The sequence below is a fragment of the Strix uralensis genome, chromosome 15 (genome assembly GCF_047716275.1).
Source record: "Strix uralensis isolate ZFMK-TIS-50842 chromosome 15, bStrUra1, whole genome shotgun sequence".
NCBI classification, from domain to species: domain Eukaryota; kingdom Metazoa; phylum Chordata; class Aves; order Strigiformes; family Strigidae; genus Strix; species Strix uralensis.
The window spans coordinates 2696398-2722223 of record NC_133986.1 but is presented as its reverse complement, the minus strand read 5'-3'; the positions used below and the strand labels follow the sequence as shown (position 1 = coordinate 2722223).

The following is a 25826-nucleotide window of genomic DNA, read 5'->3' as shown; positions in this document are numbered from 1 at the left end:
CACTAGGGATCTCAAACATAACACAATCCCCTGAACGGGCAAAATCTGCAGCTGACACAAGAGTAAACTCATCACAACTAGAGGTGCCTGCAAGAACAGAAACATGCAACTGATGATGACAAAATGGCAGACATAACCCAGTTTTCACAAACAACCACGGGAAGGAAAAGTTGCATTTGCTTTGAGACACAGCAGATTACATTTACTGCTGTTATCTCCAGAAAGAGACATGGGCATTTGCTTATGCAGTGCACTTAGTACTTGCTCAGAGCTTTTGAGAATAGATGCCTTTGTTTACTAGCAGTGATGTCCAAACAATTTCATGGTCTTTCCTCCACCAGACTGAAAAATTTCCAGCTCTCACCATCTGCATTACAAACATCTCAGCACCTTCAAATGGCTGCTATTTAAAAAATGAAGCAAGATATTTTAGTTATAGGAGAAAGGTAAAGAAATTACCAGTTCATCACCAGGCTGTCACTCCGGGGCAAGCTAGAATCCCAGGCCAGTGATGGGCTTGTGGTCCCACAGGATAAAAACCACACTCTAGTAAATGCATTAATATCACTTTGCAGTTGATGTATTTGTCTATCCTGGACAGAGTACAAGCTATAGAACAGCACAGCCATCTAGGTCAGGGCCAAACTACCAAAACATAGCCAAATAAACTGCCTCAATGAGTCACAATGCACAAATTGTACAGTAATTCAGAATCTTGTCACACATGATCGCTGGACTACTTGGACTGCACTGATGTCTCTCTCAGTGGTCTTTGATAGCTCCTCTGTCTTTCCTCCTCTTTATTACATATTGTCAGCACTGGCCAGGACTTGATTTTGTTTTACAGATGAAAAAGTTTCTACCCCTAGAGAGCTTACGCACGTATGAATAATTCACTAGCTCTCCTGAAGCTCTTTTTCCCCAAAAGGGATTCTGGTATCTCTGGTTCTACCAAGTCCTTTACGTTTTACCTGTTTCACTGAAGTAGGAAGAGCAGCAGTACTGCAAAAGCCTAGTCCTTCGTTTCAGAGAAAGATCTGTGACTGACAGTACCTCTTTAGAATTGTCTCTCTTCACCCCCTCCCTGCATGCCTGGGGAAGCAAGCCAATCACGTTGGTATTTCCAGCACCAAGATAAATATTTGTGCAGCATTTATTGAGACTAGTAGGAAGTTTCCCTATGCTTAGATGTGAAAACATATACTTACATCATAGAAATCTCTGGGCTTCAAAGATATGACCTCAACAACTATAACAGCTACGTACCATTTCATTATCTATTATTAATTCCTAATAACAAGCCAGCATGAAAGAGTTGCTTGTTTACTGATGGAATTATACCTGGCTTACATAGTCATGTTTTACAGGCATAATTTTTCTTATAAAAGTGAGGGAAAAAAAGTAATGCCTTTGAGACATAAGCAATGCTGCCAGAGCACTAGGAGATAACAAGTTATACTAGTAAACAACTTTTGTTGCTAACATCCACTCCATTCGCAGAATAAATCTTATTTCAACGATACACTTGTTTCCCTAAAAAAGAAAGCAAGCTTCTACTAGAAGATGCTGCTGTCTACGCTATTTCTAGAACCGTTATCACCAGTCTTTAAACAGTAGGCTGAACATCCACACTCCGAACTTTCCAAGCTCATCATGGCCTCTGATATTTGCTTAAACTATTATAAAAGGGAGAGAGAGAGAGAGAAAATTAAGTTAAACGGAGCAGCCAGTTCTCAGCTTTTCCCCTCATGACACCCACCAGCCTCCCTGCCTACAAATCCAGAAAGCGAAGCAGCACCTGACAAATCTCCTACTCGTCAGGATAAACATGTTCCATGGCAGACGGCGTTTCAGCTCCCCCTCCTCCAGCGAGGGCTCTCCTGCCTTCCCCTCCTGCTATGGCCGGTTCTCAGGTGCTGAGACTTCTCATCCCTGCTTTAACTCTTTCTAAGCCATCGCCCAGGCCCGCTGAAGGACGCCAGAGTGAATTTCGGACATTTTCCCCTCCGCTAGGTTCCCGACAGTGAGGGCACGCATTATTGATAGGGAGCGATTTCAGGACAATTAGCCGAGCGAAGGGAACAATTTCTGAGCAGGAGCAGGCAGGGGGGCACACAAAGCACACGGTATTTAACAAACTGTTCGTTCAGGTGACGCGCGGAGCGGAGGATTGGGCCCGGCCAGTGATGGAGAGGAGGAGGGCGAGGAGCTGCCCACCAGGACCCGCGTTCAGGACCCTCCTCCGCCGGACCCTCCGCCGCTTCCCAAAGTTCTCGGGCACGGCCGCAGATCCGAGCGGGGCCCCCGGCGGGACGCGGGCCGGGGGGGGCGGGCACGGCGGGCCCGGGGCACAGCACGGCCGGCCCCCGCCCGCTCCCGCCGCGGGGCAGAGCTGCGCCAGCGCGGCTGGGCGGTCGCGGCGCCGGCCCTCCCCGCCCTCGCGTTCAACTGGTGGGACCCCCCCGCCCCCGGCAGCGGCGCGCAGGAGGCGGCGGGACGACGCCGGCAGCGGCGGAGAGGGGGGGAGCGGCGGAGCGGGGGGGAGCGGCGGGCGGCCCGGCCCGGCCCGGCCCGGCGGGGCGGGCGCCGCTGGCGGGGGATGCGGGCGGCGGCCCGGCGGCGCGGGCGGCTGCAGGCGGGCGGCGGGCAGCGGCGCGGCGCCTGACCGCAGGGCTCCGCTCCGCTCCCGAGGATGCTGGGGGGCGATGCCCGGCGCCAGGGAGGACGAGATCTGCCAGAAAGCGCTGCAGCTGCTGGCCGAGCTGTGCTCCGTCGGGGCGGTGGAGAACGAGAACTGCCGGGATTTCATCTACTACCTGCGGGACAGAGCGCGGCCCCGCCTCACCGACTCAGGTACGGCCGCCGCTGCCGTCAGGGCTGCGGGGCTGGGCGCCCGCACCGGCGGCCCCCCCGTTCCCCGCCCCGTCCCCTGGCTACGGGAGGAGGGCGGACGTCCCCGAGCATCCCTCGGAGGCCGGGTACCGCGGGGCGAGGCCTGCCGGCACGGCGGGGGCTGCCCCGGGGTGCGAGCGGCCGGGGAGGGAGGAATCGGGGTGGGGGGTGGCGGGGGTGCGTGCTCCCACGAGCCCGGGGCTGGGGGGATCTGTCCCGGTCTGGCCGGGGGAGGACGCTGCTCTGGGCTCGGCTGCCCGCCGCTCCGCCCGGTGCCGCCGGGTCCCCGTTCCAGGCGAGCCCCGCGTGGGGCAGCGCTCCCCGCCGGAGCGGGGGGTCGCCGCCCCGGTGCCAGTGCCGGCGGCGCGGGGTGCGGGCGGGCTGGCGGGCAACTTTCTGCCTCAGCTGGCCAGCGCGTCCCCCCCCCCTCGCCTGCCTCGGCCCCGCCCGGCCCCGGGGCGGGTCGGAGCCTCCCGGCCCGGCGGTGCCTCCTCCGGAGCGAGCTGCAGTGTCAGACGCCCGGGGGGCTCGGCTGGTGCTGCCCCGGCCCCCGCCGCCAGGCTGGCTTTCATTGCGAAAACGGGGAAGGTTGGAGCTCAGTTTAAATGCAACACAATTTAACCTAACTTTCCAGTTCTGTATTTCGCAAGATAAAAAGACTATTTCTTGCATTTCTGTAGCAGATGTGGGGGTTGTAGGTCTGACAGGGTGTACTCTTGAGCGGGTCTGTGTCTGGATTATGGTTGCCTTTTCATATCTTACGATAACACTCTGACTTAAAAACTTTAACTTAAGGAAGCTTTTTAATAAGGAAGCTGAGCTCCAGCTGCGCAAAAATGTTGGAAGATTGATGATGTTCTGTACATCTCTGGATGTAAGGGAAAGGCAAATTGCAATGTGAAGTAGGAGTTTATTATATTTATTTATTTTTACATCATCAAGTTGAGTTTGCTCAGTATGAGGAGAAATTTAGAGAGTTAAAAGAGAAGTTGATAAATGTTTGCAGTATTGGAAAGCCTTGCTGTTAGATCAGCACTGCACAGTATTAATTTCTTTAATATTCTCTGAAATAAATTAGTTCATTTAGCATAGGGCAGTCTAATGACACTCTGTTCTTAAATATTTTTCTGTAATTTGGTGAGTCTGAAGTAACACTTAGAGTGCAACTTACTGACAGATGCTTGGATACGCTAAAAGGCCTGGAGGAAACAAGTAAAACTAAGAAAAAAAAATGGGGGTAAAAAAAGATCTGCTATCACAATAAATGAATAAGGAATAATCCGACATTCAGTTCGCTTGTATCCAAAGCTATTTGCAGCCATTCTGTCTTTTCACGCACTTAAAAATATTCAAATGAAAGTGATTCATGCAATGTTTGATAAGGATTCTTTAAAATTAGGCAAATTTAATTGTTTTGTTCATATAGGCAGACTTAATTGCTTTGTTCATATAAGCAGTAATTTTTGTGACAGACACCTGTGATTTTCTGTAATTTTCATTTACCAAGGGATCAATCACATATTTGTATATCAGGTGATGATTCCAAAAATGTCTACTTAAATCAGTGCTCACTTTGAATACTAAATTACTTGAAATGCATATGGAGGCTTTAACCTCAGCTACTTGGATAACAGCTTTTCCGATTTCTTTCAGAAGCTACCTGCTTTTTTTCTATCAGCCTTGGGCAAAAAGAGTACCTGGCATCTGTTTGGAAGCGTTTTTAAAACATGGTATTCTCAGTAAAAATTTATCACCTCTACCTAAAGATTTAAAAAAAAAAAAAAAGAAAGCTGTATTTATTTCTGCCTGATTTGCTTAAACCATTATTATACAACAGCCTTCCAGTATTGTTGCAAACCTGCTCAATTACACAGAGCAGTGGTCCCTAACCTTCGCCAGCCAAGGTGCAGCAACGGTGAGCAATTATGCTGCAGGCAGCGTCTTCCTATTGGCCTCAATTTTAACATTTTTATTTTTTGCAGCTGCAGCCAGTCTCAGAGGGTCTATCAGGCAACATGTTATCCATAAGCCCTGACTTGGAAACCACTTCTGTAGGGTAGCAGTGTCAGGAATTTATTAATTTACCTTATCTTATATTTCTTTGATTAAAATACATATATTGTCCCGGTAAACTGGCTGCCCATGTGGTTTGTTTAGCTGGTCCTTGGATGTGATGGTATGGGCTGTAAGAAGACAGCGTACATGACTTCCAAAAAGAAGTAATACAATTCACAGTCAAAGGGTAGTCCATAACCAAATCCAGTGTGATTTACATAGTGAGTTTCATTGACCTAACAATGGCGAAATGCCATTAAAAAGCCCTGATTGCTGATCCATTCACTTTTCAGCTACTAGTGGTTTAAACATAGGGACATGAAGAAAACCTGGGCTGAAAGACAGCATCTTCTTGGCAGAACTAGGCAAAAGATGAAGGTATCCTTGTTATAACTTCCCCCTGCTGTGTGAAAGTGATGTGCATTAGCCAAACTGAGTATCTTCCTTCTAGGCCAGCCAAAAGAGTTGTCTAAAAACGTGTGCAACTTTGTGAGAGTTGAGAAAAGTGCAGCTAGAAAACATACATGATTAGCTTTTGTACAGGAATTAAAGCATTTCCCCATGCTTATAGAAGTTTTTCTGCAATAAAGTGGCTACTTGCCTAAACCCAAATAGCTGGTGGTTACAGGTGATTTTACAGCACATTTGGTTTTAGCCGTTTGTGTATGTGGGCGCTGTCACGTGAGTGGTAGGGGGGCTGTACAGGTGCACTAGGTATTGGAAGAAGGAAACCCTAATTGAGGGAGGGAGGGAGGGAGCTGAGGGGTTGCTGAGCCTGCTACCAGGGTTTGTCTACAAGCTCACCCTCCTGGTGCCCCTCAGTCGTGGCACTGAGCAGCCAGATCCCTGGAGATCCGCTCGTTTCTTGCCTGACATCTGATGCAGTTGGCTGTGGGGCTCCCGGCTGTCTCAGTATTTGGTGTGGGACTCAGACCGGGAGGGCAGGAGGGAGGGGGACAGGAGGGCACTGGATGCTTGTGGTATGCACAGCATCTTTATTTTTCAAGTCATTTGTCCTATTATGGGAAGTACTGCACAGTGCTTAGAGCGTAAGTTTAAGGGCTAATGAGTTTCAGGTTTAACGTGCGGGTCCACTGGATTTAAAGGGTGACGTGGGTGAGTCAGATTTTAAAGGTTTTCAGAAAACTAAAAATGCAAATTAGGCATTTACTGAAAAATCTTCAAGTAGTTCAATAAGAGTTACATGTCAGAGCACCCTTGAAAATCCCAGTAGGCATCCTTAAGCATTTAGATACCTTAATAAGCTGGATCTTTGTCTGTTCCATTCTTCCATTCCCTATTTGTAAAATTTTGATAACACTTCTAGATCATAGAAGGGTTTTATGAGGGTAATTTGCTAAGTCTAAGCACACCAAGTATGTAATACATTCATGAGGGAGAATCATATGGACCTCTTAAAGATATTTGAGTTAATACTGTGTTAGGCATATGGGCATTTGGAAACAGTCACTCAAGATCATGTAATATCACCCCATGACACCAGATAAAACAAATATTGTAGATGAGGGATGGAAGTTGCTTGACTAGAAGAATTATACTGATGTTTAAAAAAAAAAACCCAAAAGAAAAAAAATCCACCACCAAAAAAACCCCCCCAAATCTCATGAAGGCAGAAAATCTTAATGGAGAGACTGACTATTAAAAGAGGAATTAAGACCAAAGAAAGTTACATTTTCGTGTGGTCCATTTCTCTAATAGGTTTACCTTGCAACTTCTTAACTGAAAACCTTGGTGTGGCATGAATCAAGCCTGCCAGAAAGGGTGTGTATGTTTTTGTACAATGTGACTTTGGACTTTTAAAAAGATGGACACTTGGGGGAGGGGGGGGGGTGGGAATCAAGATGAAGAGTTACATGGTTTTGATCTAGAATAGTTTAGAGTTTGGCATAGAAGAGAGTTAAAAGTCTATTGGTGGCTGGAGCTAGTGCCTGGTTCTCAGTCTACCTGGTACATGACTGTCAATTCCACTTCCATTGTAGCTGATTTGACTGCTTTAGAGTTGCATTTCAGATGTTTTGCCACTAGTTATCGTTGTAGTTCTTGGGTGTAGGTCATTCTGGGTCTTACTGGATTTTTTTGTTTGTTTTGTCCTGTAGTGAGCCTTTGTTTTTAAAAACAACAGCTTCCCAGAGATGGGAGTGGTAGGCTGCCATTGCTCTTTGTAGACCTGATGAATTTCTGCACAGCCTTTTGTTGTAGTGTTTTGCCAACTTTGCAGCAACTTGTGCTGCCTGCATACTTTCCAGTGACTGCTAGATATAGCAACAAAGTGCTTAATGCATAGTTATATGTTTCCTGGCATTTGCTGAATATCAGTAAAATTAAGTTATATAAAGAAAAGAGTTGCACACTGAGATTGTCTTACACAAAACTTCATCTGCTTAGCACAATTCTACAGATTGAATTTTTCTTCCTTTAGTTAAAAAGTAGGCAACCCTTAAAAACTTGGAATGAAATATTTAAAAAGGTCAGAGGAAGCTGTTGTGAACCTGAGGACTGGATAAAAAAGATGCTTACAAAGATGAAGGATATAAAAAAACTCTAGGTCATTAATCATAATGAATTTCATTAATTTCGTAGTGGAAAAATGAACAGAAATAAAAAGTAAAGTTTGCTCTCCTTTTCTGTTGTGTTAGATTGCACATCTTGAGGATGAGCCAGTAAGGTCCTAAAATATTCTTAATTACGTGCTTTAAAATTGACTAATAGATGCTAAAACAGACTACATGGTGAATATTGTGGGTATAGCGATGGCCATTAGGCATAAAGTATGCTACAGGTCATAAGGACGAGATCGATATTGTACAGTGACAGAAAGTTAGATTTTAGTACTTAATGGAGGTAAAGATAGTTGACAGTCAAGAAACTAAAAAATGTGGGCATGGAAATGTGATGGATGACACAATGTATGAGAAGGTGCAGTTATGATCTTGCAGTAGAATTTAAGAATCTTATAAATCAGTACTTTATTTCTTAATGTATACTTCCAATTTCAGGAGAGAGAAAAGCACAAAGAAACAAAATGGACTGATGTAAGTGTGGCCTCCCAGCCCACAGGTGGAATGTGAGAGCCAAGGTTTTCTGTGGAGAGTATCATTCCGATAGACTGGTCATTTCCTAGGAAGCTAATACTTGCAATTAAATAGTATCCCAGCAAGCTTCCCTTTAATTCAGAACTGAGTTTAAAAACAAAACCTGTCTTCAGAAAGTGGCTTAATTTCTTAAGAGGGTATTTTTAAATTTTTGTAACTCAAATGACTTATTGATTTATCCACCACCCCCCCGCAAACTTTCAGGAACATATCAGGCTGCAGAGTTTCATCAAGATGCTAAGTACGTCTAGATTTATCTAGATAAATGCAAAAAAGCATTTAGAAGTTGTAAAGACATGAAAAAGATTTGAGTGGGTGAAATAACTTTCAGTATGTTTTTTATTTTTATTTTACTCAATATGAGCCATTGCTTTCTGTATTTTAATTTCACTTTCCCCCTACAAAATGAGTGTAAAATGCTGCCACTCCAAATTGATAGTATTCTGTATGTCATGCTAGAGCAAAACTCTTTGCAAGACAGAGAACAAGAATGAATCATATTCACTGACATGATGTCAACTGAATGAAGCGTGAGGCCCAAGTTGCTTTGGGTTTCGAGAACCAAAGTGTCCCTTTGTATTTAATGAAAAAAAGTAAGTTTACTCATATACTATATTCATTGTATATATAAAAATAATACTTCTTTACTGAAGTCATCGCAAGCAGATTTGTGAAGTATTCCTAAAAACTAGAATAACATACCAGTTGAGTTAGAAGTCAGTTATCTCTACAGTCATCCCACAGTTTATGCAAGTCTTTTCCAAATGTGTGGTGAACATTAAAGAAAATTGTTATTTTGAACTCTGAGTAACAAAAATATATATCACTGAAAATAGCTAAAGAGTAATGACAAAAACATCAACCTTTTAAAAATAAGCATGGCTAAATAGCATACCGTTTTTCTTACACCTGAATTCTTATCTTAAATGCCAGTTTTGCTGATGAAAAACAGTAGGCTAAATTTAGCCCTTGTACATATGACTGTAGTTGCCACTAAAACTTTATCACTGCATTTGTCATAACTCTTTATTTCAATGGGATTTGCACATTCCTCCTAGACAGGGAAGGAGAGGGGAAAGAATTTGCTAATTATAGTTTCCTAAGAAATATCCATAAACTTTCTGCAGGTAACAGTTTACATTTGGAGGCACAAAGCTCTGATCACTTAAGTAGAGGTGTTACTGTGATAGATTTATAGGTCATTAATTCTTCAATAAATATGAACCTGTGTTACAATAACGCCATTTTTCAATGATCCATACATTTAGTGACCCAAGTACAAATGATCGGCCACAGCAGATAGCTTTCTGGAAATTTCCTTTCCAAATTTGTGAGAGTTTAAGTACACCAACAGTTCAGAGACCTGGAAATGTAAGTCCAAAATTACTGCTGTCATAACAGCTGATCTGGTTAAATTCAGTCTTGAGGCTGTGCCGCACTATAGCATCTTGGGTGTGTAGCAAGTAGAGGTTGGACATAAACTGTAATTTATGTATTTATGTTTGAAACCACACTTCTAGGTTTTAGTTCTTCCCCCAGTAAAATTAATGATCGTTGTTGGTTTAGTGCAAAGCTGTACTTAAGAACATTGTATTGTGCATCTTTTGCTACATTTTGTCATTAATTTAAGCTCTTTTCTGGCTTTGTTTAGACCAAAGAGATAAAGAGAGATTATTTTGGTCTAAAGCTGTATGTCCCTTTCATATTGCTAACAAAATTTTAGTTCAAGGGATAAGAATTTAGAACAATTAATTACAGAAGGAAGGATTTTTCATTAAAATGCTGTCAGTTGCAACTTGTAAAACCTGTGATTCCTAAAGTTCATCATCTTACAAGATAAATCTTTTTTGCATGTTCGGTAGTACTGTTAAGTAGTGAATAATTGATCCATTTATCTGGAGAGTACAGAAAAAATTCTGTCACATAAAGAAAATGTTATATATAACAGCTGGTGGTTTGCACATTTGTTACATTAGCTATTGTAATCACACTGAATCTTGTGTGGTTTAAGTTGCTTGATACATTCAGCTGCATTTTTCGGGAATTTTAGATATTCATCAGCCAAATAAAATCAGTTTGGTTTCCTTCAGCAGACATGTCTGCTACAGGATTTTATCTTGTAAACTTCCTGTAGTTAGTGGGAATTCAGAAATTCAGTGGCTGCAGTTGAAACTGGCCTATACGTCTGTATGTCTTGAGCCAATTTACAGTTGATGTGTGTCTACCAAAGATAAACATTGGAAGAGTCCAAGAATACATAATCTGTCAGAATAAGCTTTTAGATTATTGATGTAAATCCACAATACTAACCAAAAAAGTCAGGCACTAATGATTTTGGAGTTAAAACTTTCAAAGGGCATGTAAAATATTAAGAATTAGGATTTGAAATAGGATCATTCCTTCCAGTATACTTTCTCACTTTTTTCTCTTCTAGTTTAGTTTTACATGCACACAAAAAGAACGCCTTACTGACTTCCCTTGGAAATATGTTTCCTCAGTTTGCTACATTTCCATCAGAAAGTTTGTTCAAAATTTCTTAATTCTATCTTACTGTCTGTGAAGCACCCCAAATATTTCCCTTCCTTATGTGATGGATGTTTTTTGTGTGTATACGAAACACTAAATATTTGTCTTTTAAAATTTCTTCTTGTAAACCAGTCATCATCATTCCCACCCAGGTTACTTTGTGTCTGGTTTCTCCATTGGTTTTCTAGATTGTGTGTTTATATACCTGTGTTTCAGATGTTTTTTCATCTGGGTGCTCCTACTCCATTTCTCAAGCAGCATCTCCTTTTATTTACTGCCCATATTTCTAATATCTTTAATTCATCTGTGTTTAAGTCTCTGACCTCAACAGTACAGTTTGTTTTCTCCTTGCATTTAGTGTAATTTCAGAATGTCATTATAGTGCTGTTTAATCAATCAATTATAATGTTTGACCCATTTTACACACAGATTATCTCATTGGGCATCTGGCCACAGCTGTATAAAGTTCTCTTTAGAGTCCCATTTTAAAACTTTCTACTTTGTAATTTGCAAAAGGTTCATGTCTATGGAGTTAATGGTTTCACAAAGACATATTAAGATATTACAAAAGGTGTTTCTCACATCTATCAAATTATATAAATAATTAGATGTTGTAATTCAGTAAGAATTATCCTACTATAATATACAGAATGTACAATGCTAATTAGAAAATGATCAATGAGACCAACAGTCTTAAAATCTTCTGTGTCCATTTGTAGCAGACATTTTACCCATTTAAAAGAGAATATTTTTTTTCCCCTAAAGAAGTTCAATAGATAAACTCAATGCCTAGTTAGCCTATTATTTTAGGGAAGCCTACCATAAATAGGGTGATCTCAGGTATTCATTATGCGAAGGTCTCTCTGCACAGCGTAAAGGAAGAGTGTGTTTCCTGAGCCTGGCTACAGGGAAATAAAGCAGGTATTGAGTTTGCTCTCGCTGAGTGCTGTTCTATTCCCCATAGTAGGGCTGATGTAGGATATGTAGCAGTGGCATTATGGCAATTCTCACCTGCTGAAAAGAGCTTTTAGTCCATTAGCAACCAAATACAAGAGAAAACAGATCTGGTATTACTTAAAAAAATACGGAAAGCTCTGAACAGAAAATTCTCTTATCAGTACTATTTTTTTTAAGTTTTACCAATTTGCTTGGGGTAATATAAGACACAAATCTAAACTAATAGCTCCAATTTTGTTTAATTCTATGATTGTCCTCTCTTCTGCAGTAGATCATGCCATCAGGAAAGGCTCCTATTTCTGCAGATGCCACTAAGGCATCCAGAGTAACAAAAGTCTAACTTAAACTTTTCATCTTTTTTTTTTTTTTTTTTTTTTTTAAATTGACAAATATTAATGATGATTGATGAGTCAAAAAACAAATATGGAGACCAGAAATTAGGCTTGGCTGGTAAACAGAAAGGTAAGGGCTTGACCTATTTTTTTTTAATTGGATTTTGTTTGTTCTAAATTTATAGCTGTTCCAAAAGAAAGAGGGGTGAAACCTCATGGTGCAGCAGCTATGAGTATGAAGCCTGTCGCTTGTGCTGCTCAGGAGATGGACATGAGGAGCAGAACAGGCAGCCAGACCTCTGAAGGGAGAGACATCACTTGTGTTCCTAAGGGGCAAAGAGCACCAAGCAGATTCACTGCCACTTGGAAACCAGTGTTAATGAAGCCTGGGATTTTGAGGACCTACCTACAAGGACATAGTAGACAGGAAAAGTTGTGGATATACCTTGTTATACCTCTGTTGTAAGAATTTATATTTGTTTTATATTACACTAAAATTTGCCTTTTTCCTGAATTTAAAAGCCTTTTGAGCTTCTTTGGAGAGTTCTCTGTAGAAAAAGATAAAAGCAGATCTTTCCAAATGCTTTGCATGTCATGGGGTCTGATTAGATCCTCATTGCTTTTTTTTTTTTTTTTTTTTTTTGAGGGTTCAGGGTTTGGTAAGGCTGTCTGAGAACGCATGATTTGACACTGACAGTAGGGCTGTGGCTAAGCAGGAAAGAGAAACCTTGGCCATTGTGGCTTCACCTCATAAAGAAAACCTGTCACCTGGGCTCTTTCCTATGCAGCAGCATCACTGTTCCTGCCAGCTTCTGTTAACTGCAGAAGGTGTAACGTTTTTATATCTGCTCTCATTCTCAAGTTAATGTCTTGTTCCTGCCTACCTTATTCATTCTTTACCTGTCTCTTGTTCTGTTGTCGTTATGTTATAAAGAGTGATTTGACGAGTCAAGATGATTTCTTTCATACTGCTGCTATGAGCCAGTGACGATAAAATAGCTAAAAGCAGTGCCCAGAATAGCTGTGCACAGGTATAGGTTTGCCACAGCAATTTGATAGTAATTACTGTATCTGTCCTTCTGTGGTATAGTGTTACAAGTGAGACCCAGCACTGTGAACAAAAACTGCTCTTTCTTCCTTTGATGTATTTTTCTTCCTTCTTTTCTGTTTTTCTTGGGAGCTGGAAACTAGAACAGACCTTAATAGCAACAGAACCAGCAACACCTTCAGCCACCTCAACCTTTTTTCCTTCCCAAATCGGGTAGAAGCAATTTTTCACCTTCAGGAACATCTAAAATTCAATTTCCGAATTCACTTCTCATCCTAAAGACTCTGTGCACTGAGGGAAGAAGGAACAGAAATTTGTCAAAATGGAAGTCTTGGGATTTGAAGTTTTCAGTGGTTTTGCTGTTTTACCTCCTTTTTTTCTGTACCCCTCTTTATGGGAAAGATTTCTAGTGGTAGTTTTGGCCGTGGTACTAAGCAGGATGAGGTGTCTACTCCAATCTTAAAACTATGTTTATGGTCGTATCAAGAAAAACTATCTCTTCTGACAAGCCCAGCTTGTTACGCAGAACTAATACAGCACCACTTCTCTTATTCGAAAGCAGAGAGAGGCTCTTCAAGTCATTCCCTGTGTGTCAAGGCAAATGTGAGCTTCAGCAGTGCTTGAAAAGCCTTAGAATTAGCTCTGTCCTTCCACTCCCTCGTTAGCTGTTCAAATGAACAACCGCTTCACGCCCTGCCGAGCAGCTGATTGGCCTTGGAGGAAAGAAGCATCTGAAGCAGTATTAATGTTTCATTCAAAATCATGAGAGCCAGGGACGAGGGGAGGGGAATTAGGGAATTCTAAACTCCGAATCAGTACTGCCTTTTATTTCACCAGGCCCTTTTTTCTTGAGCAGCATCCCTAATTGTCTCCCACACTGGATTTTCTCTCAGGACAATCTTGCTGACTTTGTGAGATGTTTTTGCCAAGAGTAAATTTAACAGTGTACAGAAAGGAGTTCAGCCCCCTCTCTTCCCTTCGCTTTCTCTCTCTGTTCTCTGTTCCTTCTCCCCAACCCTGTTAACACTATCTAGTATGACGTATGCTGTATAGTAGATGGAAGAGCAAAGAAATTGTGCAGTCCCTCCACCCTCTGCTATTTCCCTTTCTCGAATCATCACTGCTGCATCAAGACCTAGTACATTTACCATGCAAAAATTCCTTTTTATTTTCTCAGTAAGCAAGGCAGATTAAAAAGCTGTAAAATTAGTGCCTTAAAATGCTATCTCAAAGATATATGAGCAAACTAGATGTGATAAAGCAATCAGTAAAGAAATGTAGTGGAATGTATGACAGCAAGAACAGCCAGCTGCATCTGGGAAATACACAAGTCCTTGGACTCCAACAGTATAAAATGTCCAAAGCTGTAAAAGAGGAACAATTCTTACTTTTCTGTAGCAGTCCTGGCAGTTTGAAACATGGTTGGCAGCCATTCCAGTGTATTTTCTGCAATCATAACATCATTGATGTTAAAAGAAACATCACCTCAAAGTGCGTATTCACCTAAGATCTTGCATTCATTGTAAATGAGTAGCACATGCCAGGGTTATTAAATCTGGAAATGTTGCTAATAAATAAAAATAGTTTTCTTAGGAGACGAAAAAATGTTAGATACAGAAGTGTTGCATAACTAGCCCTTGATTAACAAGGAAGGACCCCTTTTACAATGTTTCAAGCAGTACTGTTCCCAGTAAATGACAGCAAATGGCTGCTAAGTCCTTAAGTACTTCTGAGATAATATAGTTGAGTTCAAAAACCCTAATGTTGCTTATTCTTTTACCTATTAGTCTTTGGAAAAAAGAAGGAAAAAAGCGCAAGCTTTCACAGAGAATTTCCTGACTCAGCAATTCAGAGAAAGGAACGAGGCTGACTCGCTTGGTTCAAGGTAATGGGAGGCCTCAGCCCCAGCTAAGGAGGACTATGAACACACAAAACAGCATAGGAGGTGTCTGGCTGTAAATCCTGCGAATCAAATACTACTCTACAATATGTTAATACAAACTTGTTTGATTCAGGGATGTTGTTTAGAGACAGTAGTATGGTTTAGTTGACTGGAATAGATTACGAGTTGGGAACTATGAAAACTAAGGCTCTTTCTTAACTGTGCCAGTCACTTGGGGTGCTATCTTGGAGAAATCTCAGTGCTGCTTTTCCCCTGTCCTTTCAGTTGCCTTTTCAGTACTGATAGCAGTTAAAATTCCAGCTAATCCCCTGTCCATAATCAGCAGAGAAAGCAGGGCATGTCTCAAGCATGATGTCAGTAAAGCACTGAGCAGAAAACTGCCTAAAAAGCAGCCAAGAGAAAACGGTGGGCCCAGGGCCTTAAGTGGAAAATAGTCTTCCTGAATATGGCACTCTCTGTTCTCGTAGTGAACAGGCAACAAGAGCCTCTGCTTTGTTGGGGCCTCTCAGCACTTTACTCTTATAAATAATAAACAGAATATATTTTCCTCCTGTGTAGGTTAGCAAATAGAAATGTGCCTCTGTTACCAGCAAGGAAGCCATAATTGAGAGGCAGAGATTTGGTAGCATACACATTCAAATGGGAATAAATAAAAGCATAAGGAGGATTTCAAAACATCTATTTCTGTGCTGGGCTTAATCTGAATGTTTAGCTATGGAATTTATTCATGATATGTTTGCAAGCTTAGATTTATGTTTTCAAACCTAAATCCCACCCCATACTCTAGCCTGCATCTGACTGTGCAACAGTACTAACAGGGTGACTTTTAGTTATCTTTTGCATATCCCTGCATTTTGCCATTTATGGGCCCTTTTTTGTCATAAGAGTTTCAAACATTTACTTTCATGGCCTGGGTTAGACTACAAATGCACATCTCAGCATGATACCATTTGAGACTGAAACTGAAAGGACTACTACAATGGTAATCCTGTTCACATTATTGTAGCAGAAATGCATAATACACATATGTTTCTTGGAGGGAGAGGACTTTTTAGCATGCCCCCATCCTCCAGTTCCCCCCCCGCCCCCCCGCTTGGGATTAAACAGTGTATTGTTACTGACTCAATTTACTTGTTATTAAGGATATATATTTCTTTATTAATTTCAGTATAGCTCAAAATGCATGTTTTGCTCATGTTTAGGAAATTTATAAAACAAAACACTCACCCCTTAGCTGAATGTCCTCTAGAGAAATTGTTTACCAGTGGGGTAACTCTACTCGGCAACCCACTAACAGCTCAACTTTCACAAGTCTGGAGTTTTGGAAGTGCAGCTCTTTAAAGTGTATGGTCCTTTGCCCTTCTTCCTTTGCCCTTCCCTTTTTCTTCCTTTTTGTCAGTTTTTTTCTTAAGTAAATATAATCTTATGCTTACAAGTTAAATGTTTTCTGTCTTCTTAACATTCACTTTTTAGTCATTCAAAAAATTCTCTTTTTCCTACATTTTTCTGAGTGTTTATAATTTTGGGGCAAAACTTAATCCTGCTCTCAGTCAGATTTCAAAATGAGCTAAACCAGAGCCACTAAATCTGACCTTATGACTTCTGTAGTACTACTTTCACTCAGAATAATCTCTGAGTAAAATTTTCAAAGAAACATACACGGGTGAAACTACTCATACCCTACTGAAACTGAGTGCAAATTTGATATATAAGCCCTTCACATATTTTTTACCATCCAAGCTTGTAGTTTGTGATTGCATAAAATAAGAAATGACTGTTTCTGTCCAAAATACTTATCCCAGTGTTACAGTGATCCATTTTGAATGATTTCATCTCATTTATTCCATTTTGTCTTACTTGAATAATAAATGTATGCTATAACAAGCACAATTACAAGAATTAACAAAGTCTTCCTTAAGAATGTGGTCAGTTTTCCCCTCAATGCTATGAACTGTCAGCAAAAGTTAGAAATTTACAGTGTGAAAGGTAATTTTGCTAACTGAGGCAAATATAGGTTGTTTAATGTCAACCCAATGGTGGGAATAGTGTTAATTTAAAGGAAACAGGATCACAGACATTTCCTGAGGGAAGAATGTATACAAGCACCTGATTCTAAAGAGAAGATTTAAAATAATGTTCATGTAATATAGTTTTAGGTATATTTTTTCATCATAAAGTCAAACTATCAGAAGTGTGATTTCTTTTTTTAATCTCATTTTCTTTATTTATCTGGGGGGCCATGTGGGACCAGGATAAGCAGTGAAAATTGGTGGGTGCCTTATCTACCTAAGGATGTTGGATGACAAAGAAAAAAGTACCAAGTGTTCAAAAAATTATCCTAAAATCATTCAGCTGAAGTAGCTGAAAAATTAGCACATCCCATCAGTGCATTCCAGTCAGCAAGGAAAGTGGGTTGTAGCTGTCTCTGGGGAGCTGAGAAGAAACCCCAATAACTATTTTTAGTTGCATTTTTTTTCTGGCCAGGAATAAAAAATGTAGAGACCAGAAGATGGAAAAACAGTGGCTAGAAATTTGCCATCAGTTTACTCTGTTATGTATGTTTGGTTTTCCCTGAGAAGTAGCAGAATTCTTGGGAGTTGTTCAAAACCCAAGGAATTCCCCAGACCTGAGAGCAATTCAGCTGAGCAATTCTTGGGGGAGGAGAGTAGACATGAAAGCTGTGGCTTAGTGTTTCCACACTGTTTTCTTAAGTATCCCACTGCTGTGGTATTATGGTTTCTGGGAACAAGGGGCTGCTGCCAACATTTTCTTCTTTACACTCCCTTTGTAATTGTGAGAGGGAGGTAAGGAGAGCAGTTGTTGTCCCCTTGGAACAGGCCAGAGGAAGAGCAGACATGAGTCTGCCAGAAGAACGTTACAAAGCTGATGGTCCGTTCTCTACATGCCATTTGTTTATGTACACCCACCTGAGGAGACATATAACATGGAGTATAGCATGGACGGTATGTCACTGGTTATAATTGAACTAGTCTTAAAAAAACCTATGCCATATACCATGATTATAATTTCTCTCTCTGGTAAGGTTGTTTATCCTCTTTTTCTTATTTATTGCTTGAGTGAACCTAATACATTTGAAATTATGTTTTAGAAGTAAGATGCTGTGCAACTGGTGGTATTTCACTGCAGAATAACCCCTGAAGGGATCTGTAATCCCCTGATACTAACATCATCTAATAGTGAGCCAAACTGAATAATAAGCTCAGTGCTATAAACACAGCTTCGTATTCAGCCTCATTCTGTTTTAGTTAGCATTGCCTAGTAATTCATTATTAGTCCATATTTATGCTATCAGTGACATCCAGAGGCTGGTCTAAACACGCTCAAGCTGCTGGCGGTGGCAGCAGCAGTATATATAACTGTGGATATTTTGTTCTCCCTCTGTAAATGTATGCTGTAGAATGTCTCTTAAAAGATTTGTTAGTAAGTCTTCCCTGTAGCTAAACACAAGACAGTACATGCTGGACATCAGTCAAAGATGCACAGTGACACATAGCTTACTAATTACTATTAATGTTTACAGGATTTGGAATGTCCTAATTGATTTTGGCACTGAAAGTGTAGTCTAGTAAATTGCTTGTCACCTTTGTTTCATCCTAGGTCTCATTGAGAATCTCATATGCAATTAACTGTAATTGCTATACTGTATTTATTCTAAAGTGCACAATACATTACTCTTTTGTTGTTTGGATCTGAAAATTGGGGAGTTAATTGCTTACAAAAATACAATTCAAAATAAGGGGATCTTTGTGGTGAGGGATTTTTTTTTCAAAATAGAAAAAGATGAAGATTTTAACATAATTCATGTTCCAAATTTATAGTCCTCCTGTACTTGACACCTTACTAACTTCAGGGAGAGTAACTTGTGCATAAGGACACAAGTAAATCTACATTACCAACTTGTGTGGCACGAGAGGAGTTTGATTTGCTGCACACCATTCTAGATACAGGACCGAATGTCCCCGTTGTGCTGCTACCAGCAGTGGAACTTGAGCCAGTTGCTAGTTCAAGGCACGCATCAGGCAAGCTGAGAGCACTAACTGCGGGAGGACCCCGCGTCCACATTGCAAACCCTGGAGTTTAGCTTCAACCTTGGTTTCACCAGGAGGAAAACTGCTTCAAACACACCCACCAGTGGTGTGTCTCACTCAAGTGAGTACTGCCAGGCTCCAAGTATAGATCCGAGGCAAAGCTGCAGCAAAAAGAATCCTCCCCCTCCCTCTTCCAATGTTAAATCACTCACGTGGACACATCCTGTGTTATTTAGGAAGACTCTGACTAAAGGTGCTGAAACAAATTGTTATGCTGTCTGTAAGACTGGGCAATTGTTTTCTGCGTATGGAACTGTACAGTGATTCTTGAATATATTTACTGCTCATATTCTAGGTTACAAGGTAGAAGCACTGCTCACATGAATTCATCTGCCAGTTTAGCCTGGCAATATTTTCTATTTAAAGAGCCAAAGCTCCAGAATTAACATGGACTGTCTAGAAACCTCAATTAAAAAAAAAGAGCTTTGCCAAGAAGCAGTCTAGGGTAGCAAAAAAAGTGAAGCCCTTAGTACAGATAAAGGACAGGAGTCTGCAAAATTTTCCTCGCAGGAATGGAAAGCTACATTGTCTCCTGATATCACCCGGGGTTTGGATGTTGGAGCATTGGTCTCTTTTTCAAGCACCTGCTCTTTTCATTTCATAGTGGACTGTTCAAGGAACAGCTAATCTTAAGTGTCCTTGCTGTCCTTGTTAAAACAGAGGATACTACTGAGTTCCTCATATTAAGAAACCAGCTGTTCTAATTTTTCTGGAGAAAATAATTTCAGGAGATAAGATACAGATCTAGCTAAATTAACTTAATTAAAGAAAATGCAAATCCAGTAGAATGAGAGTGTAGATTCTTACTTGCAGCAAGGACAAAATCTCCCCAAGAGTCTGGATGTCAAATAATGACAATAATTGTACATCTAAAATATTAGAAGTATCTTCTGTCAGAATGCAGGATGAAAACAGAGACTATTTGATTTGCATTTGTTTTACCTACTGCAAGTGAAAGGACAAGCCTAAATATCATGGACTGATTCCAGCGCATTCAAACTATCTTGGAGCTTACTTTTAATCCAGTTAATTATTTTGCTATTCTGCATTCAATTAATTGTCAGATTAAAGTTCTTGTATAATATATAAAATGGTGTTTAGATAATAAAAGATTATAAAAGAAATACTGCAGAGTTTGCCTTAGAAGAAAGCATAGCAAGATTGAAATCTGCAGCATTCCAAGTTAAAAGAGGCTGTTAACTTTGATAGCAGTTACACGTACATGTACATGCCACAAGAAGATGGGATATATTACATGGGGTATGGAAGACTACTACAAATCTTTACTGTAGTAACTAGTTAGGATTGTACATAAATACCATTGCTTGGATTTTCTCCTTGGATCTTCCAGCATTGTTACATTTATCAAAATCTGTGTTTATTTTTATTACAGATGTTGATCATAATTGCTTTTTGTGGCATTTCAGACTTCTTGGGATCTAATCTGAAAAAAAAAATTCTTTTGTTTTGCAACCTAGGAATTGATGCTCAGCAGTCCCTTTATGCTGCGGAGTATGGTGACACAGCTTTTCAGTTGTCTGTACCACTTTCTTTCTGCAAATGTCTGTTCATTGTGTCAGTTGGTGCTTTACATGTTGGCAATATGCCTGCTGTCCCACAGAAAGCAGGTGCATTCAGAGAGATGACAGCTTTCTCAGAACTCAATTATTTAATTAACTCATTTATAACTAGATTATTTGAAGAAGCCATACCATCTGTTTAGTGGTCAAAATCTTGCTTGTGTGCTAAGCAATGCTTATTAAACTCCCTGCATCCTTTCTATTTAGTTGCATGCTGTTTCACTAGAAGCAACTGGAAAGTTGCTAGAGTCAAAATTAGAAGTGAGAAGATCCAGGTTCCATTTTTAACTTTTCAACTGATTTACTTAATTTCACCTTGAGCAACTGTGCTGCATCTTGGTTTCTGTTGCCTATTTGTAAAAAGACATTTAAATAACTTTGACATTTATAAAAGGAGAGAAAAAGCTACTTAGTGACAAACATTTTAATAATTGTTTTAATTTAACAGCTTTGTTCTACAAGCTACTTGATAGTGTGGATAGAAAAATACTACAAACAATTCTTCAAATATCCATTAGGGTTTCTAAACACATTTGTTGCACTGTTTACATTCCATTAACAGTTGTCAGATCCAGATTTACTCCCAATGGTTTTAACTGTGCATGCCCAGACACTGGGAAGGAACACATGCAAAATTTTAATGCTTTCTAGCAGCTTTCATGAATAAACCTTGATTTTTAAAAAAAATAATTTACTCATCCTATCAACAATGGTAACATTACTAATTAGTTAAATAAGGACAGAAGGCTGTCATTTATGTCCCAGAGGTCACTAAGCTGTTAATTAAAGACAAAATCTAAGAAAAGATAGATTGCAAATTTCTCTTAAAAATCTTCTAAATAACATCTTTCTCTTAAAAATCTGGATTTGCATTTCCTTTCCCATTCATATATTTGAAATTACTAGAGGGAAATATTTATTTTGAATGGACCTTCTCGTCATCCTTGAAGAGGGTGGGAGTCATACTGTTAGATGAGGGACATTAATGATGAATGCATCCTGCATCAGAGAGGTAGCCTGAAAACTTTGACAAGAAGGGTTTCAGACAACCCCTTATCTTAATCACTTCTGAACAGTTACACTCCTGGGCATACACTAAGCCTGTATCTACATGCTAGTAAAGATCAGGGTATCATAGGTGCACAGAGAATTTATTTTTGTAATTCTGAGGTCAGTGTGATGAGTCACCAACTGATGACATTTTTATAAAATCATTTAGGTTGGAAAAGACCCTTAAGATCATTGAGTCCAACTGTAAACCTAACACTGCCAAGTCCACCGCTAAACCATGTCCCTAAGCTCCACATCTACACGTACCTCCAGGGGTGGTGACTCAGTACCTGTGTGATCAAGGAGGGAAGCTTGCATTTGGCAATGCTTTTTCACACAACTCATCACAACTCAGTCAAAACAGAGTGAGGTCCCTACAGTACAATGTGGCTCCAGCCTTACACATCTGAGAGTTGTTTTCCCTCTTAATATCTATTTTACTCATCAGAACTTAAGTAATTTTTGGAAACACCAAAGCCCTAGAGGCAACATCATTTCTTAAGCTTATGTCAGTGGTCACTTTCTATGAATTTAATATATACTGCAGAATCTTAGCTTTCCACACATGCTGATACATCTTAGATTTGGGATGTACACATGTGAGTATGTGTATCGGAGGGGAGGGATGGAGTGAGGGGGAAGAACAGAAAGCAAAGGAAAAACCTTTGAACATACAAACCAATGTAAATCAGTGTGGAGCCATCTGCCTGAGTCTGCAGTGTTTGAAAAATGGAGTGTATGAACTACTCCTGTTCATTATCATTGAGGTAAGTAGATCAAAATCTTAAGGAGACTTTTAAAATATTAACTGTTAATTTTTTAATCGCTGAACATTTTCAGAGGCATTGAAGTAACACACTTCTTCACAGTAGTTGATACTGGTAAATAGGGTTCCACAGGCAGTCATTGCTATAAATAACTACTTGTATGAAATATAGGAGCTTCTGAGACCTTAAAGTCTCTGGTGCTCACAAGTGGATGTTTCATTATTGGTGCAAAAAGGCTCACAGTGTTTCTTAAATATCTAAAATAAAAACATACTTCCTGCTTTTCTTAGGTGCAGAATGCGCCATGAGGCCCCTTGCAACTTTTGAAACCTCCAGACAGATGCAAAGCTAATGTATTCAATTAAGTTACTATCAGCCTTAGAACCCTGAAATGCTGAAGCGTTAGTATCTTGACCTTTATGTCAAGATGAATGAAAAACAAATTAACTTCTGAGTCAGCAAGGCTTTCTGAAGGATTGTGTTTGTTAGAAAATGTCTCTGTTTTTACATATAGGTGTAAGGGCAAAAATAAGCTGTTTTCCATAAAAGCCGAAACATCTTAACAGTTGCCAGGATTTCTAGCCTTAACGAACTAGTTATTGATACTGTTCTTTGGCATTTATATTTTATTATAATCTGATTGTTTCTATAGTACACAGCTATGGGTATTGTGGACAGGAAGGTACAAGAGGGATTGGCAAATTTAGAAGTTAGCAGCACGTAGGGTTATATCAAGCTTCCATCTTTGTCCCTTGTCCCCCACCTGTCTCCTTCTAAAGATTTGTTTTCCCTGTGAATCCCAGGTTCTCAGAAACTCCTGACCTTTCACAGTAACTGATCTGTTGAGTATGCCCCTTTGACCATGTGGGAGAGACACATCTCTCCAGGTATCACTGCCCAGTTTTACTGCAGGAATTTAAGGGCACATTAATACATTAATCTTCACCAGAGACTGACAACAGTTTGCTTCACATCTGTGAACTCTGACATCTAGATTTTGAAGAGTAGCAATCCCATGGTTACTTCACTGATGCCAAAATGCACTGTTCTGTTCTATTCTTGATTTTTTTCTTTTTTAAATCTGTTATAGCTCAACAAAAGTGCTTAGATCAGCAACTGTACAAAGCTCTAAATTTATCCCTACAGTCAACTGTATTACAGCAAGCTGCCTGCCAGATTGCTATTCAGTGAGAAAGCCACAAATTTCAATGCCTCCTGCATGACAGGGAGTAAGAATACTTACTGACAACCCTCAGAAAGTAACTGTTGGGCATGAAGACTATTACCATCCTTCTCAGTATCAAAACTTCAGTGCATTCATTTCTGTAACCTGGTGCACAGTTTGGGTACACTCACTGGAACAACAGGATTAGACTCTACTGCTTTCTTCTCGGTAACAAATATTGATCTGGGTGGGTCCATTAATCTGGGATGGGTGGGCATCTGTCACTACTACCTGGTGTTTAATATTCGCTTTGTTGGTCATAATTACAGCATATCAGCTTTTCTCTCCATAAAACTAGTCAAGCACAAGAAGAAAAACCCCTCAAGCTGTCCAGTTTCAATTTTACGTTCACAACTAAGTACAAAATGAAATTGTGTAGTTCATAAGAAAACTTCAAAGAGTTGTTGCTAGTAGTTCTTTTTACAGATTCTTTTTAATATAAGGAATGTCTTGCATGACTGTACAGTTACACCCAGGAAGGCAGAAATGCAGGTATGTTCAATTCTTACTCAAATTATACATTATTTAATATATGTTTCACAAAAATAAGCAAGTTGAAGTTCTTTGTATTTGGATTTGCCAAAATTAGGAAGGCTTCCAAGAGCATCTCAGCTTTAAAATAATCGCTTACTAGGAATGAAAAAGCAGAAGAGCAGTCTGAATGATAATTTTTTTATCAAATCTGTTTCTTAATTCTATTCTTTAGCTGTTACATTAAGCTGTTTTACTTTAGCTTTCTCTTGATTTTCTGCTCTTAGTTTCTCTGTTTTCATGTCTGTTCTACAGTTTTTTCTTAGACAGTATTTTAGACAGACAGGATTTCCAGAATTACTCACAAGTCTGTAGAAACCTTGAACATGTTTCTTTTGCTCTCTAGAGATGCAGGGGTGTGTGTGAATGGGAAGTAAGTGTATTCTGTATATTTTTTCTAACAGTGCATTCCTAGTAAAGTTCATCTGATTGTATATTACTAATTCATTCCTTTTCCTAGTTGTAAATAGCCCTGTCAGTAAGACTTCCATCACACCCTAATACATATGGATCAGACCAAAAAGCTTCGTTTTATAAAATGGGAATCCTAAGTTCACAAAGAGCAACAGATACATAATACATTCACTGTGACTGATTTTCTGAAATACTTTCTTTAAAAAAAGTTGGTGTGAGCATTACAGTGCATCTGGCCCCTCATCTGAGAAGGATAAATGCTTTCAAAGCTGTCTTTATTTCCCTTTATGCCAGCAGCTCCCTCCTAAAAGAAAAATCAGACTATTTGAACAGTTTAAGATGCTAGTGGTTTGTGATAGTTTACTTTTCAGGACAAATATTGTGCAATGAGTCCAGGACAATCAGTTAATGTGAAGAAGTCCTACCAGAGCAGTTTGAAAATATTGTAAAGTATCGTTCTAGTCTAGATATTACATAGGGATTAGAGTGCAGTCATTCAGGAAAGGAAAAAAAAAAAAAAAAGACCAGCCAAACTGAAAAATAGATATAAACATCTCATTAGGTTCATGAAGGTCAAATAAGTAATAAATTTCTTCTTTATCCATATCAGTCTATGCAGGCAACTTTCCTGAAGTCCCTTGTGAGGTTTCAACACTTGTGGCAACCTTTTTATGATCTGCCAGTATACAGAAAGCAAATGAATTTTGGCTCTTCTGTAAATGTAAAGCAAGGATTGTAAATATTGAACCACTGTGATGTGCCAAACTCCCATAATACAGGCTTAGAGTACTTGATTCTGAAAAGGAAGCTAATGAAATAATTGACCTCATTTCCATTCCAAGCAATCTGACTTTAAAGAGAAGCTTGCACTTTTATTCTACATAAATTGCCCAGAAGAGCAATGCTGTCTTCTTATCTCTTACATATTTATTTCCTAAAAAAAACCCTAAAATTAAGGAAGTAAGGTTCAAAATAGATAATTTTTTAGATTATTCAAAATTACAAAGGCTAATGGTTTCCACTGGACTTAAGAAAATTAAAAGGACAAGTAGCCAACTGGTAGATGAAATTCAATGCTTCCAGTAGAAAAGAAAATAGAAATTTGAAAGAAAAATGTTATATAGATTTGTTCTAGAACTATATGAGCGACGCAACTCCTATTAATTATTATGGCTAGTTCTGTGAAAGTATTTTTTCATCATATTACATCATATTGATACGTTACAGATGTGTGTCTATATATATATTTACATATACACGTCTTTAGATATGAATGTGAAACTTAAATTTTGCTAAAGCTCAAACAGCTCTTTAAACACTTCAG

General features: G+C 39.8%; 1 protein-coding gene across 3 annotated transcripts in view; it reads left to right on the top strand.

Annotated features, from left to right (window-relative positions):
• Positions 1 to 2610: 2610 nt before the first annotated feature.
• SYT9 (synaptotagmin 9) overlaps positions 2611 to 25826 on the top strand; it is a 70505-nt gene continuing 47289 nt past the window's right edge. For all 3 annotated transcript variants that reach the window (XR_012630960.1, XM_074884767.1, XM_074884766.1), the window contains exon 1: positions 2611 to 2853. Coding sequence is in view for 2 of the 3 variants with exons in the window: in XM_074884767.1 (XP_074740868.1) it covers positions 2706 to 2853 (148 nt within the window). In the remaining variant the exon portion in view is untranslated. The remainder of the gene's footprint in view (positions 2854 to 25826) is intronic.